We start from the raw sequence: 17178 nt of genomic DNA on the forward strand, positions 1-17178 counted from the left end.
CTAAACAAAATAATATATAATAACATATCTACACAGGGAATGATGGTTCAAAATTGAGTAATAAGATAAATATATATATAGATCTATATATCTATAGATCTATGTAGATCTATAGATATATAGATATTTTGTAAATAACAAAAAAAAGGTTTAACTTAACCTGTGATAATACATCATAATGTATGCATAATGTAAAGTACAATATCAAAATGGAGTGGAGTGGAAGTATAAAGTAACACAAAATGTATATACTCAAGTAAAGTACAAGTACCTCATAATTGTACTTAAGTACAGTACTTGAGTAAATGTAGTTAGTTACATTCCACCACTGTGACTAAATGTATGAAATGGTCAACCAGTAGTGATAGTGAGAGGATGCATGAAAGTGTAGTATTGTATGGTGTAAAATAAAGATAAGTGACGAAACCAACGAAAGCAGATGTGGTGCGAGAAGGAGTGAGAGAGAAGGAATGGGGACGACTGATCCTAGACTGGCCAGGCGAACCCAGTTGGTCTAATACAGTCTCCTCCTACCAGGACCTGCAGGGAGACACCAAACACAACACAGGGCACACCTTTTCATCAACTCCACTCCATTATTTGGTACATGAAGGCAAAGGAAACAAAGAAAAAAACACAAAGCAATCTCAGACAAAAGTTTTCCAAAGCTAATCAAGGTTTAATCAAGGTTTGGTTACAAAGATAAAGCACGTAATAAATACACACACGCACACAGAGAATCTACTGCATTCAAAATGAGTTTCATTGGATGCCGTATTGAATGAAAAAGACTAAAATATAATAAGATTAATAATAACATAAGATTAAGAATATAGAAATTCAATTGCCACACTATTAATATTCCGGTTTGTTTTTCTTTTCTTCTTTTTCACTTGTTTTTTAATCAAACGTATCAGAAAAGTCGAAAGAAAAATACAATTAGAAATAAACTAAACAAGCTCATAACATGGACGGTTGTTCTGACGAACAGCTGCTGGTTTTGCACATAAGGTTCAAATAACTGCTAAACTGCTCACCTCTGTATGCACGGGACAGCAGCTCGGTCGTACAGTAGGTGATGCCGAGCAAAGTAAAAACATGTCTGGTTGAGCACCCGATTCGACTGTTATCAGGCCATTAAATAGGCGTCATCAGTCGCTATAAGCACCATAGATGTGGGTCAGTAGGGGCCTACTATGCCTACTACGTTGTAAAAGTGAAAGTGAAACTTAAAAGCAACACATTCTAACACGTAAAACTGAATGAAACGTCACCTTTTGAACACAAACAAAAAGGCATCTTTAGGTTTAGGCAACTTATTAAGGTTAAGGCAACTAAAAAAAACAGGTTTAGGTAACAATATTACAACTTATTTAGGATTAGGCAACTAAAAAACAGGTTTAGGCAACAAAACTACAACTTATTTAGGTTTAGGCACAAAAGAAAATTAAGTTTAGGGAAAAACATTGTGCTTTGGGTTAAAATAACTACAAACATAAAGACAACTACACATTGTTGGTTTCACACAGGATGCAAACTCTGATCTTGTGGGTGCATCTGTGATCATTTCTACGGTCATGTTCTTTTATACCTTCTTTCGGAGATCTACCATGTCAATAGATGATAAAACCTACTAGTGGGTGTAGTAGGCCTCTATTGACCCACATCTATGGTGCCTATAGCGACTGATAACGCCTATTTAATAGCCTGTCAACAGTCTAAGCGGCCGGGTTGAGAGACTTTCAGTGTGTCATACCCACAGCTACAGTACAACACAAATTCAAGGTCATACAGGCCTCGCTCTACCTCGCCTGAATAACTTAACACCCTTGTGTTTTTTTTGCGCTCTACTTTGGAAAAGGTGCGGTGTCAAGGCCCGGTAAGCAACACCAATTTGCCACGTTTCAAATGGGTCATGATGACGCATGAAAACGAACAGAGATTTTTTTGTGTCAGTTTGGGTTGGAAGCTGTCAACAAAAAGTAAAAGGCCTTGTATGTGCACCTGCTAGAGCTGAACCTTGTCCAACATGCAGACTGTGTGGGTGTTTAGCATTCAGCCTGCCACTCACACACACACACACACACAGATACACAAACCTGCTCTGTGCTCCTGCTTTGCTCAAAATCAGTCATTTATTCATGTCGTTCTTATTTTAAGGGGACATTCTTCATCTTAAAAGACTCTTAAGAAATTGTAGAAATATAAAACTTAGCATTTGAATACACACGTCTCTTACTTAATTGATATTTCTTGTAAGTAAGTGAGTCCTTGAGCGATCCCATACAAAAATCAGCAGATGAACATTAGATATGTACAAGATATCATACTTAATGCAGTACATAGAATCAGATTTTTAGTATTTCTTTTTAAATATGCCAGCAGTGAGAGAGTTGCTGTTTGGACCAGGTTGGCTCTTACTGAGAAATGTGGTAGTTTTCAGGCCTCAGGTCAGATTTGAGCTCCCAACATGAACTGTACCTAAGGAGGTGTTGGAGAGGACTGCTATATTTTACACTCTGGGTGGGCATACAGGATAAGGCAAACATTCGAAACCCATATTCAAGTTGCTGTATAATTGCAGGAAGGTACATTTCCCATCATGCCTATGGTCCATCCACACCCAAACCAGTTTCTGTCATCATGCCGTTACCCTTTTTGTGGCCAGCTCTTGTTCTTGAAACAAATCTATACTCAAAACAAAAGACATTAGTCACTCTCATCCCGTCTTCATCCCGTCTGTCCGGCTATCACTCGACTTGCTCCGGCTCGGCGTCCATGCAAGTCTCCCACGGGTTCCTGGGCATCTGGGGCATGGAGAGGAGCAGGAGGGCGAAGCCGGTGAGGAAGAGGAGGATGAAGCCGGTGCAGGCACAAGCGAAGGACCAGGAGTAGTAGTATTCGATCCAGATCGTTTCCTCGCTCTCGATCATGCGCTTGACCGATTGACGCATCACCTCCAGTGAGATGAACGCGCAGAGACCTGGGAGGAGGAAGATGTGTGAACATGAGTTACAGCCTTCATAACGTGACAGACTGTAAAACGCTGCAGGGAAATTGAAAGTTTGTTGGTTATCTGAGCTCACCCGCAAATGCGTAAAACATGCCAGCAGGTTTGAGGAGGTAGTCTCGTCCTTTGCCTTTACCGGTACACGATCCCATCACACACAGAGTGCCCAGGATCATGAAGGCCAGACTGAAGATGGAGATGGCTGCAGCCGAGATGTTGTACTCTGGAAAGAAAGAGACAGAGAGTGTCGACATGATGTGGTTCCTAAATGTCCCTTATGAAAAAGCACTATACTTCAAGTTTATTTTATGAAGTATATCTCAAGTATACTTTATGTAGTGTGATGGCCTTGTCAGTATGATTCTCTATCCCAATTCCAAACCACCCCCTACACCCTCTCCCTACCCACTTCCACTCCGTTTGCACGTTCACGTGGAGGGTCCGCCATATTAAGTGCCATTCCAAACCAATTCACGGGGAGTGGAAGTGGGTTATAAAACCCTCCAACAGCGAGCCTGCATCGATGCCGACGTAACCACCTGCCCTTACTGACGTGCAGCGCCGTTTTGTGTTCGTCATGGAACACGCTCCGATGTCAGTTCCGTTCGACTACCGGTAAAAACATTTACTTGCTCAAACTGATAGACATTTCATTTATTCTACTTTATTGTCATACAAACGTCGACAACATAACGTAAATAGATTGTATTTAGGATCAAATATACCCTTATTTAGTCTAGAATATATATACATACAACGTATATTTATTATTTTTTACCCTATCAGGAGCTATAACACAATAATTTATTATATCTTCAACTGTGGAATACTGACTTAACAGTACAATCATTTAGTGCATTCATTAAGCTGTGAAATAATCTGGTTTACTCTGGCATTAACATTGCATTTATTTATACAGTACATTTAAACTAATATTCTTATTTGACACTACTCTTGAATTTTTATAAATGCGTGCAGTTATATTATTTGCATAAATCCTATTTTTCATCATTATTATTTGCACTGCTGTTATATATGTTTCTTATTTATATTTTATCTATATTTCTATATTTTTAGATATTTATATTTATTTTCTAGAACGGGAGCAAAATGGACCTCAATTTCCCCCCGGGGATCAATAAAGTATTTCTGATTCTGATATTTATTTCCTTGCTGAAGAGAGTGAAGTTCGTCCAGAAATGGCTGCTGTATTGATCCCCTCCACCTTAAAGAAGGGAGCTTCATTGAGCTGTGAGTGTGACTACAAACAGAGTTCACTCCACCACGGAGTGGGAGGGTTTAGCGGCCGGATTGGAATTGGGCCTCTACAGTATCTTGGCCTGCCTTGGTTTGCCTCTGTCAGTTCCCCTTATTGCCTGGCCCATCCCCTGCTGTGGGAAGATAAAAGCAGGGTAATTCTGAGATGGTCTCTGTCTCTCTTCCTCATGGAAGGCTGGTGCCTTGCAGGCTTTTTACAGCACATACTCCAAAGTAAACTACTCAAAGTAAACTACAGTGCCCATGTTCATGGTAAAGATGGAACATGTCACTGTGCAACAGTGTGTCTCACTGGTGTGTTTTAAAGCTCTATGGCACAGAGGAATAAGAGCCATCAGCCTCTGGCTACGCGGGCAATACTTGTTAGTAAGATCAATTCACTGCTGGTTTTGATCTTTTCATGGGATTTGTTGACTATAACAAAATAAAGATATCACTAGACATACAAATATACTATATGAATGTAATATGTTTACAGATACAGGGCGTCCGTAATAGGAACAGCAGCTGGCTTGTTTTTAGCGATCAGAGAGGTGGATAGGATGTGAGGCTTTTGATCTGCCGCCTGTTCGCCTGTGAGCCATGCCCAGGGGAGAGGCTCTCCTTTGGGGGAGAGAGAGCCTTCATCTTGTGCTGTCAGGGGAGGACAGGCCGCACCCTGAACTCACTCTGTTCTCTCTGAGATACCGCATGTGTGGAGCTCGGCGGTCGGTGAGCTCAACACCAAAGTTTCTCAACACCGAGAGCAAGGTAGACATCAAAAGATACCAGTGTTTCAGTGATAGAGGGCTTGCGCTCAAGGTTTTCTCTTTCCTCAGAAACATATGATTGACATATAAAAAAAGTCTGTTAAGGGAAATAAAAAAAAGCTTCAATCAGGTCAAAAGGTTTTTGAGTTTGAAGTCACAGTATTGGAGAATATGTGTGTGATATGTGAGACAGTATTACAGCTTTGCTCTTCATGTGTATATGTATGTATGAGGATGTGTGTGTATGCATACTCTAGTGTATATATTACATGTTCATGTGTTCTGTGGGTTCATGTGTATTGTTGAATTATTTATGTGTATAGGCATGTGCGCAGGTTGCTTTACGTTTGTAGGAGATATTTGTTTGAAGAAAAAAATAAATTTCAAGAGTAAAGATTTGTTTTAGTTCCCTTTCTCGACCAGATCTGGCATGTGCTAACCCTTACATATTTCCCCTTTCTACACACACACGCACAAACACACACACATCCATGTGTTTTCATGACTTTTGAGCACATTACATTGACATTACATTCATTTCCTGGAAACGTATACCCTTACTGTGACTGCTACCTTCCTAATCCTAACCCTTACCCTAACCTTAACCTAAACCTAACCTTACCCTAACCCTGAACCAAGTCCTCACTCTCAAATATAATGATTTACGTTATGGGGACATGCATTTTGTCCCCATTTGGAAGGCGAGTCCCTACAATGTAACTGTGTAAACAGGTTTATGTGTCCACAACATGGGTAATACAGACACACACACACCCTGAGGAAGAAGAAAGTCCTCCATAATAAGATGGCACAATATTGTCTGCGTAGACAATTTGCAGTTTACTTATGTTTTTAAAATATATGAAGAGCCTCCAAATGTGTCACGGTCTGGTGCTGTGTCCTTTTCCATTTTGTTTGGACTTAAGACTATATTGTGTTCATACTCTTAGTTCTGATATGGGTTTGTTTTTTTTCCTTTGGATTGCCTTATCTGAACCTTCCTGCCGGACCAGCTTCATTTTTGTTCCCAGTACGTTTTCTTTCATTAAATCATTGAACTCAGCCTGCTGTGTCCTTTTCTGCATTTTGGTCCAAGTCTTGTTTTTCCTTATAACTCTGACAAAATATCCAGATCCATTCCTACAGCATCCTTCACTATTCTCAACTTGCAATATTTTCATTACATTTATTTTCTACTGGTAGACTCCCTATGACAGACAAGAGTCTTACTGTATGGACGGATGTGCCCGTGGTGACATACAGTACATCTACTACGCTCATTCAACCTAATGCACCGTTATGATAGGCCTATGGCTCAGTCAAGAGTGAATAACACTACAGGGAACTTAGATCGGTGCTGCAATCATTCCAGCAAACTTGCAATGTGTCTCTTAAAGGCTGGCCATCAGCACTGGGATGCTGCATGTATGTGTCTGTGTGTGTGTGTTAGAGGATGGTGGAGGCGTTTCTATGTATTCTTGCATTAGCATCTCTGAGTTTAGGGCGTGGGTGTGTGTGTGTGTGTACAACTTCATGCTCAAGACTGTTCGCATTTACACCCCAATAATTGAGTGTGACAGTGCTCCACATGTGCTCGGCTCCCTAACGCACATTACATGGGAGCGCTGTCACACAACATGCGCTGGCTGTTCTCAGTACGGTCACAGCTGTAAGTAGCAGGGTCACTGGAGAGAGGATGGAAGGAATGGAAGATGGAGGGAATGGGGGCTGGAAGACACACACCCACACACACACACACACACACACACAGCTCTGAAATGTTGACTGTTCTGTACAGTTACATGTCTTGCACTGTTCCCCGAGGCACCATGTGTGAAACACTGTCAGCCTTGTGTCAGTACACACTGTGAATTCTAGCGACCGTCATTGGGGAAGCAAACTCCAGCGAGAAACTGTTGCATTTTCAAAAAGCATTAGTATATGCATCTTCCAATTTGGGCTGTCAAAATTGACGCGATGATGATAACGCGTTAATTTGAAATTTGTTTTAACGCCACTAATTTCTTTAACACATTAACGCAATCAATCTTTCAGAGGTTTTAAAGCTGAATCTAGAAAAATCTAAGGAACCCATCGGTACCCACCGTGTCATACTAGCTTCTCACGAAAGAGGTAAAATAACGCTCCAAACTTACACTAACATTTTAGGGAGGAAAAACTGGCACGGCCATTTTCAAAGGGGTCCCTTGACCTCTGACCTCAAGATATGTCAATGAAAATGGGTTCTATGGGTACCCACGAGTCTCCCCTTTACAGACATGCCCACTTTATAATAATGACATGCAGTTTGGGGCAAGTCATAGTCAAGTCAGCACACTGACACACTGACAGCTGTTGTTGCCTGTTGGGCTGCAGTTTGCCATGTTATGATTGGAGCATATTTTTTTTATGCTAAATGCAGTACCTGTGAGGGTTTCTGGACAATATTTGCCATTGTTTTGTGTTGTTAATTGATTTCCAATAATAAATATATACATACATTTGCATAAAGCAAGCATATTTGTCCACTCCCATGTTGATAAGAGTATTAAATACTTGACAAATCTCCCTTTAAGGTACATTTTGAACAGATAGAAAATATGCGATTAATCACAATTGATCATGGACAATCATGTGATTAATCGTGATTAAATATTTTAATCGATTGACGGCCCGTATACTTCCAATATAATTCAAACATGGCTGAGGCACTCTATAAAAATAAACATATCACATGCAATGCAGTGCCAGTGTATTGTATATATGGGCTCTGTTTTTGCATAAAGAGACATAAAGTTTTTCCAGTAATGACCCGTGTAAGCACATTGACTTTTAGCCAGTTGGACAAAGGGATGGGGAAACATTGCCTTTCACCCAGGACTTCATCATGTCCTATGAAGAGTTTTGTCATTGACAGCTGGTTAAATACACCTGCTGCGCTGTTCAGCGGTCAGAAGTGAGACATGAATGAAGCTCTGAACCCACAGAGAGCAGCAGCAGGTGAGATCAGTCGGGAATATGTGATGCAGCTATAGCTTGATGTTCAACTTCACACAGACTGGGATGTCCTAATATTCCAAAGAACATATTATCAAAATTAATTCACAAATTAGTTTAGACAGGATGGAATGAAAGAACCCACGATAGGGGAACCCATAACAGAAACTTACCTTTTTGTGTTTTATATTCAAATATCTCAGAATCCCTCCCCGGAGTGAAGTGTCCGAAGTAAGTGCAGTTTTCCTCTGTAGAAAGAAAAGAAAAGAAAATAGGATTTAGTTCAAAGTTGCTCCTCAATTAATTTGTTGGCCACCTGGAGGCAGCACAACAAGCTCTTAACACAACATATCATTATTATGTTATCACCACATAAAGTTGTTATGGCTGGCATATTAGCAGCTGCCTATTTACACATCCAAAAGACCCCAAGCAACATCATATCATTTATTTGGAGTCACATTTGTGGCCCGCTGCAACACAGTCTCATGGCAGCTCGTGAAATAGTCATGAAATGAAGCTCAGCACGACTTTCAACGATGTATTTTTTGTGCGTTTTCCTACGAATGTCCAGCAACACGTGACGCATGCGTCAATTTCCGCTCCAGTCTTTTTAAAATAAAACTACTCAGTTAGGTTTAAAAATAGATTGACTTGGTTAGGCTTAGGCAACAAAACGACTAAGTTAGGTTTAGGAAAAAAACGTGGTTTGTGTTTAAATAACACCGGAAGTGGCGTAACTTAAAAGTTACTTGACAAAAACTACTCAGTTAGCTTCAGGAAAAGATTGTTGTTTGGGTTAAAATAACTTTGGAAGTGCTGTAACTTAAGTACAGAAGTTACGTGACAAATAATTCAACTCTGACTTTTGGTTTCACACAGGACACGAACAACGGTCTCCTGGGCGAAGATCCTGTGTTTTTTGACCCACCTGTACACCCCGACCTCCTTCTCCCTACATAGCGTTCGCTGCTCTTTATACTTCCCAGTTCAGTATTAAGTGGATAACATACAAATTAATTTCGGGCTGACCATCATGAAAAAAAATTTGAAATTTGCGTCTATGTACATGAATCAATACTTTCAATTTCGTAACTATTTCACGGATTGCTGTGCAACTGGGCTTCATATTCACTCCATTTTATCTCTGTTTTGTTCTCCACCAACTCTTGAGGGAAATATCTGGCTCTGCTAAATGCTTCACTACATTGAGCAGGTAACTGTGTCTGTATGGAGTTCGGTGTTGGGCAGGTAGATGTGGGCTTTTAAAGCTTTTTGCTGAAAACAAGCTACTTGCTGCTAAAACCTCAACACAGAGCTGAAAAAACACTCTTTAATTAATAGAGAATCCTCTGTGGGTTATTAAGTTTTAATAATTAAACCTTCACTGAATTTGACTGAACTATTCTCTGATGTATTTTATTGAAAAAGTTCGGCCTCGTCTCATGAAATTTCATGACATTAAACTTTAAACATCTTTATATGCAAATACATGCTTAATGCATAAAAAGTGAGGGAGCCATCAAGAAAGGGTCATGTAGCGGAGACATGACTGTAATAGTTAATTAGTTAATTAAAATGGCACCGTATGGAGGCTTTTAACTGCTTCCAACTCTGATGACGGAGTCGGTTGGGTGGGAGGTTTCCGCTGTGTGCTCATTCTTTGATTCTTTGATACTTTGTTGGGCAAAATCTTTCTTTAATTTAAACCAAGTTCAACCGAATTTGAGTTGATGGCAAATAAACCAAATCTTTATCAAAGTCGACACGTCATGAACACCTTTTGTTGTAAACTCGACTCCTAATGTGTGTTTTAGAATTCATTTGTATTTCACTGAATACTATGGCTGTCAAAGTTAATGCCATAATAATGCAAGATTGTTTTAATGCCGCTAATGTCTTTAACGCATTTACACAATCAATCTTACGGAGGTTGTAGCGAAGTCAGTTTTAAAGCTATGTGAAGATGCTGGTATCATATGAAACTACAAAACCTATGAAATCCATTGGTACCAATCACGTCATAATAGCTTGTTGTGGAGGAGGTTAAATAACGCTTCAAAACTTACGCTAGATTTTAGCAAGGAAAAACTGTCATGGCCATTTTCAAAGGGGTCCCTTGACCTCTGACCTCAAGATATGTGAATGAAAATGGGTTTTCTGGGTACCCACGAGTCTTCCCTTTCGGACATGCCCACTTTATGATAATCACATGCAGTTTGGGGCAAGTCATAGTCAAGTCAGCACACTGACACACTGACAGCTGTTGTTGCCTGTTGGGCTGCAGTTTGTCATGTTATGATTTCTGGATAATATTTGTCATTGTTTTGTGTTGTTAATTGATTTCTAGTAATACATATATACATACATTTGCATAACGCAAGCATATTTGCCCACTCCCATGTTGATAAGAGTATTAAATACTTGACAAATCTCCCTTTAAGGTACATTTTGAACAGTAAAATGTGCGATTAATCGGGATTAATTATGGACAATCATGCGATTAATTGCGATTAAATATTTTAATCGATTGACAGCCATACTGAATACTCCTCATAAAGTTATGTTTAGGGCCATGTCTCCTTTCTTTGCTGAGCCACTGAACTTTTTCAAACTTCTATTCAATCCTAGATAAATAATAGATGGATCAGTTCTATATGTGAAGCTTTGCCCCACATACTTTCGCACCATATGCATCATATGATACTTTGAACACTTCACACATCTCACATTGTTTTCCAAAAGCATCTCACAGATTGACACCACCAGGATGAGGTTACCACTAAAATGGATGTGTGATGCCATGCAGACGCCCGTCTGCTTTGTGTGGTTTGACTGTCAAAGTAAAAATGGTTACAGCAGACATCACATTCATTTTTTCTCGAGCGTGCGAGGTGTTAAACCTTGAGGGATTTGCACAGATAAATCCAGGCCGCTTTATGTGATCACAGACTGGTTTGGTAGAGTAAATATTCTTTGATGCTATGCCAAGTGTAAAAAAAAAAAGAAAAGAGGTTTGGTTTCCTTTCAAATCTTGATTATAATTGACTTATCTCATATCACATATTTCCTGTAGGGGTTTAAACATGTATACATGGTTGAAAGCAGTTGATCAGGTGCACACAGGGCGGATCCCACTTAACAATCTAAAGGTTGTGTCTGAAGAACGTCTTCGCAATAAATAAAAAGATAACAGGTGGGCTCAGATCATATGTGCAGAAAGAACGTTTATGTACACCAGATCACTCTGTCTTCAACTCTCACGCAAAGTCAAGTGCACATCAATGATCTTGGTTGTGCTCTGTGGTCTCCGCTCGCACGCATGTCCATAACTCCCCCCCTGGCTCACCACGGGACATCGGTGAAATGCTTTCATGTGAGAATATGTAGTACTGCATAGTATCGTATAACGATTTCAAGCTTGACGACTCACGCTGGGATGGTGGATAATTTCCCTCTGTACCCTGTAAACCATGAAAATAAGCCGAAGGAGATGTCAGATGGCTCCACCAGGAAATAGTGCAGAGTAATGATTGATATAATAGGCACAAGCAATAACTCTGAGTCATATTTTTTCTAAGCCAAGTCAACATTGCAATGTTTACAAAAAGCTCTCCTTTGAAATTACAAGCTTTTAAAATGCTGTGGGCCAACACAATGTGGCACACAAAAAAATATGTTTTTTATGAATGAAGACAGGGACGGGCCTAAAAAAAGGTTGTTACTAAGCAACAAGCTCCACTGTTTTCACTGTATGAGGGTGTGATAGAGGCTTGTACTTCTGAGCCAAACCTTGCATTTAAAAGGGAGGCTGGAAAATATCTTTGAACTTCACTCATTTCACTCAAACATATTCATGTTTTTAAGGAAATGCAAATCCACCACTCAGTCTACTTTATCACCATAAACAGCTCTTTAAATGGCAGGAAACATGACCTCATCTCTGGGTGATTTCCTTTTAGGTCCAGGGTAGAAAAGTGTAAGAACCAGCAGGCCAAGTGACTCTTCATTCACCAAATGCATATCTGGTTTGTTATGTATGTTTAGTCGGAGCCCCTCAGCATTTATTAAGCCTTTGAGCTCATTATCTGCATCAAGCAGCTTTATTCCCACATGTGACTGGATGTGTGTTGCCTAATTACACCTTTTTTGTACCATCTTTGGAGCTTGTCCCCATGAAAACATACGAGGAGAAGCCGGTGGTCATAAATTAATCTGTATTCATCAGTGGAAGCATGGCGCCACGGGCAGACACACGCACTGCCGCGACACTTGTTGCTGGTCTTCGTTCTGCGAGGCGCTGCTGACAAGCTCTGTAAAGCCTCTCTAGTTCCTAATGGAGCAATCCGTCATCGCTCCCAAAGATCAGTTGGGGACGTTGGATTAGCAGCATTTGTGCACATCACGGATCACACTTTTTATAGCTTTGTTGTGAACCGTCTATTCATTTTGTCTACGGCGGGAGCTAAGATTGGCCCAGACCTTGAAGCCCTTGTTTTTGTTTTGTCGGCTCTATTTGGGTGTCGTAACCTTCCTCATTCCTGGGCCTATTAGCAAAGACAAGTGGAGACAACTTCAATTATACAAGTGAACATGCCACCAAAATATGCATATTTTTCTATGGAGCCTGGCAGGTTTTAACACTAAACGTTTATGACAAATCATGCGCAAAAGGAAATTACATTTACTCTACATTTTACTTCTGATACCTGTCGGGGTATGTCACTCCAAATAAGTAACCTGGAGCTTTGATCAGCCAAAAACCCACAGAAGCATATGGACACATGTCTATATTAGTTGGTCATTTGAGTGCCTATAAAGGCAAAACACCACTGGTACCACTTTGTTTTTGGACTATGCATCCGCGGGGAGAGTAAAGTAATTTGAGTGACCACGTGGGCTGCACAGAGATGTGAAGCCGCAGGAGGGCCTCGTGGGAACAGTTTGATGGGACAGCAGGCCTTACAGCTATGCCGGACTCTTCCATGCGGCCCCGTCACTCAGAGGGACCACTTGACCCTCACAGCTTCCCCCCAAGACAGCTGAGTATTTACGTGGCCTATATTTATAACCACAACGACTGCTTGCTGAGCAGTTTGCACGATATGATTAAAGCAAGCACGCCCTTACGGTTTCTGGAACCATGGTTATTGCCCGTCTTTGTATGCTGTGGCGAAGAGGATCATGTTGCTTATTTACAGTTCAGAAAACCAGTATAAAAAGAGATCCCAATATGAAAAGAAAGCAGGACAACTCAGACTGGAGTATTGCACCTAAAGCTAAAATAAGTAATTTCTGGCTTCTTTCTTTGAGCTGCAACGACATATAATGTAAATCTGCTTTATACGCATAAAAGTTTTTCTGAGATCATCTCACCATCTGTGCTTTGTCAGCAGTAGACCTAAACAACAACTCAGCCCATATTTTCCACATGAGTGTCTCACAGCGAGAGAGAGACCTCCTCACACACTGTTTAAGACCTGCTTTGGATCAGAGGTTGATTCCTCTCTGAAGGCGCGTGGCTATAAACAATAATGTTCCTGTCCAAATACAGTTATTGGGCCGGGAGAAACCCCTGGAGACCGATGGATTTACCTCCTTCTTAAATAAAGGCTGCCAAGGTGGCCATCGCAGATCACATATATTATGTAGACATGCAAGCCTTTTGTGAGGAACAAGTGTCTAGTGAAGACGTTCTGGCTCTTTGCATTGCATATAATGTAATAAACTCACTCTCCAAATATTTATAGATCACCACTCTCAGTATGCATATGGATAAAGGCTCTTGAAGAATTTGCAATCTGAAGAATTCCCCGCATGCCTGGGTGGGCCGAGATGATTTAGTAAATTCAGCACATGCCTGCCATGTCTGCACCAATGAACCTCCCATTTGCATCTGCTCCAGGAATGGCCCTGCAGTGCCGACAGCGTCTAACAGCCACCCATCAGTCAGGACATATTTTGGGAGTTTCTCTCATCTTTGTGAGTTGGACAAAATTGGTGGGGAATTTCCAGGCTAATTTACATAAAGTGACACGCAGCGTCAGGCAGGTTGGTTAATGGTTTCTCAGATAACAGTCAATTTGCCAACGTGGTTCTACAGATGAGTGACTCTCACCATAAGTCATTGAGACGTGAGTCACAGCGAGACAGCAGCTGCTCAACTCTGTTTACATCCATTTGATTCAATTACAATCACTAAGGGCTATGGTGGAAGATCCTTTACTTAAATACAAGTAATACCACAACCTGCTCCATAAAATCATTATACTCCAAAGTGCTATTGTAGGCTATGGAGTAACATAACATTTAAGGGTTACACTTTATTTTATGGGTCATGGGACCCATTTCCTTGGAAGTGATGTATGTAATTTGGGACTAATTATAAAGAAAACAGAGACAGTGTTCTGACACAGAAGCCATTCATTAATTAGAGTTTTATGAAGAGTAGTTGGGTAGAGTTTATACGCTGTTGTTGATTTAGAGGAGTTAATACTCGATGACTGTAAAAAAAATGAGTGTGATTCACATACACCAAAGTAAATAATCATGTATGAAGTGGAAATGTTATTCTTCATATTTGTTGAATTGTATTGAATTTCCGCTACACAGAAAGACCAATTTTATATTTTTTTTTCAGCTGACCTGCTGTGCTGGGCACTGAATAAAGATGGTTATGAGGAAACTTTGGGAGATATAAAAAGTGTTACCAATTGGAACTAGAAGTGCACTCGGAGAGCGCAGACCTCGGCCAAGGCAGGTTTCATGTACGTCGCTGCCATCCCCCCCCCTCGCCACGAAAATCTAATGTTGTTCATTGTGCCACACCCCAACCCTCCAAAAAATGTCATTCAAATCCATCGAGGACTTTTAGAGTAATCCTCCAAACGGACAAACCAACAAACCAACAAACAAACCAACACCGGTGAAAACATAGCCTCCTTCCTAGGCCCTCGGCCTTGGCGCAGGTAATAAAAGTACAAGTACCTCAAGTATGTTCTTATCTAAGAAAGTATCTACTTTCCTTCACTGATTGTAGGCTATATTAAAGGGAATTTCCTGAGGATGTTCCATGGTGTTTACATACCAGGTACAGGCTCCCATGTTGTATGGAGCATCAATTGTCTGCAGGATATCTGCTTGTTTTTACAAATAAATACAGAAAGAAGACACCAATCAGCTGTTGTGGTGTTTGGTGTTTGCTGAGTAAAAGCCTGCAGCCTCTTGGGACTTCATTGGCTCATGTTTGGCCATCTCTGGTTGATGTCACATATCTACTGTAGTCTGGTTAGTAGTCTGCTTGCTGGCATCCTCCCAAGGATGGCCCTGTGATAGGGCTGCATTCACTCACTGATGACTGACAGTGGAAAAAAAATATTTTCCTCTAGTATGTTTCAGACGAAAAATCAACTATGACAACTATTTTCAAAGTAAATCACATTTATCACACGTTTATCACATAATGGAAGACTGCATGCATGTCAATAACAATATAGGGTCTTCCTTCTGTTTCACAAGGAAGTTTATGGAAGAGTAATATATCATGTGCCAAGCCGAGTGATCGTGCATCAGGAGCTCTATTCTTAGAAGCTTACCTCAGAGCTGGATTGCATTAAAGGCACGACACAGTCACAAACATTATTAAAACAGAAATGTAATTTTTGCTCCAATTTTCTCTTACCTCCAGGCAGGCTGATGGGTCCGCAGCCATGCCCCGGCTTGTAGTTTTCCGAGCTGATGTAGATGTACTTCTTACACAGCCTCCACAGGCCGAAGTGGGCCGCCTCGCAGGTCTCATTGACTTTCTCCACCCGCGGGCTGAGCACAGCCCAGTGGTCCGTTACCACCGCAGTGAACATGCAAGCCATACCCACCATCAGCACGAAGATGGCAATCTTTATCTTTGTGCGCTTGTGCATGTTTCCAGGTGGTGAGATTTCTGTTCAGTGAATATTCTTCCCCTGATGTGATATAAAAAAAAAAAAAAAATCTATAAAATTGGATGTTCTGCAATGTGAACACAGTGGTCTCTGTGTCCCAGGGGCTTCTTTCCTCAGTGAATGCAGCAAGCTTCCCACAAAGTATCTTCTCCTTTTCTCTCTCCACGCCTAAGACTAGTGTCTTCTCTTCCCCCTGTCGCAAATCTGAGCCTCTGGTTCGAAGGGAAAGGGGCCAGACTGCTCTGTCCTAGTTTCAAGTCCCCTTTTCCCTACTCACTATGAGCTGCTGTACAACTGTGGGGCTGCAAGTTTAGACTTACAGCTGTTGAGGCAGATCAAGAAAGTTGATGACCAAACCAACTGCCATGGTGGGCAGTGGGCGTGGGGGGATGCTGCATGTGTTGGTAGGTGTTTTGCTGGCTGTGGGCCAGATACTATAAATGTGACCGGTGAGTCAAGTTGTCAGGCTGTCTGCTTATTCGGTTACAGTGCCAGTGGGTGGAGATGTGTAACATGCCATAATAAGTGGACTCACATAAACAGTTTCATGTTATCCATATGTACACGCAACTTTCCAAATGGACGTTTCAGCATTGTGAGAATAGTTCTCCCTCCATCTATAATTTCCATCCATCGACAGCGGCTGTGTTTTCACTCCCTGCTTCACTTCAACGCCGCCTCGCTGTGTGTTTGTCTCTGTAAACTATTTACTGTAGGCTATATGGAGGAAGTGAATGTGTTTATGAAAAGCAGCAGCAGTCAACAGTAGAGTTTCCCTGATGGAACAATATTGCTTTTAGTAATTCCTGTCAGGGTGCCCATTTAACACCATGTGTTATAATCCAGAGACCAACTGCTTCTTTTATTGAGATGCTCAGTGTGTCATCTCTACAGTTTCAAGGTAAAATATTTCTTTGACGTTTCTCCTCACTTGTGTGGGCTTATCAGAGGTGGTTTTAAAAGATGAAGTCAGTACGGGCATTATGTCCTTCTGTTTAGAAATAAGATTTTCCTGCAACAACTTAAAGTTTATTTAATTGTACTGGAGAGTATGAGTGGGTAAGTCACCCAAAAAGGCCTTGTAGAAGTAACAATACCTATCTCACAAAGAAAACATGAGCTTTCATAAGTGGTATGCCAAGTAAAGTTCACAAAGTTTCCTGTAAAGTTTCCTATGAGGCCACATGTGGAAGGTTCCGACAGG

The 17178-nt window shown here is 40.9% G+C and overlaps 1 protein-coding gene and 1 long non-coding RNA gene across 2 annotated transcripts; both read right to left on the bottom strand.

Annotated features, from left to right (window-relative positions):
• Positions 1-654: 654 nt before the first annotated feature.
• LOC119484426 lies at positions 655-1203 on the bottom strand. The gene is made up of 2 exons (XR_005205998.1): positions 1169-1203; positions 655-980 (listed from the first exon to the last, which is right to left on the bottom strand). It is a non-coding gene; the product is annotated as an uncharacterized LOC119484426 (long non-coding RNA).
• A 907-nt stretch (positions 1204-2110) lies between these two features.
• LOC119485419 (voltage-dependent calcium channel gamma-1 subunit-like) lies at positions 2111-16285 on the bottom strand. The gene is made up of 4 exons (XM_037765025.1): positions 15716-16285; positions 8208-8282; positions 3087-3233; positions 2111-2983 (listed from the first exon to the last, which is right to left on the bottom strand). Exons 1-4 carry the CDS (start codon positions 15951-15953, stop codon positions 2751-2753), a joined length of 693 nt encoding a protein of 230 aa, XP_037620953.1. The 5' UTR covers positions 15954-16285; the 3' UTR covers positions 2111-2750.
• Between the last annotated feature and the right edge of the window lie 893 nt (positions 16286-17178).

The sequence above is a fragment of the Sebastes umbrosus genome, chromosome 3 (assembly GCF_015220745.1).
Source record: "Sebastes umbrosus isolate fSebUmb1 chromosome 3, fSebUmb1.pri, whole genome shotgun sequence".
Lineage (NCBI taxonomy): Eukaryota > Metazoa > Chordata > Actinopteri > Perciformes > Sebastidae > Sebastes > Sebastes umbrosus.

Coding starts and splice junctions, on each gene's coding strand:
- LOC119485419 (XM_037765025.1), bottom strand. CDS start 15,953: ATGCACAAGCGCACAAAGATAAAGATTGCCATCTTCGTGCTGATGGTG. Junction 8,283..15,715: donor ACCCATCAGCCTGCCTGGAG/GTAAGAGAAAAT, acceptor TTCTTTCTACAG/AGGAAAACTGCACTTACTTC. Junction 2,984..3,086: donor CATGTTTTACGCATTTGCGG/GTGAGCTCAGAT, acceptor TCCTCCTCCCAG/GTCTCTGCGCGTTCATCTCA.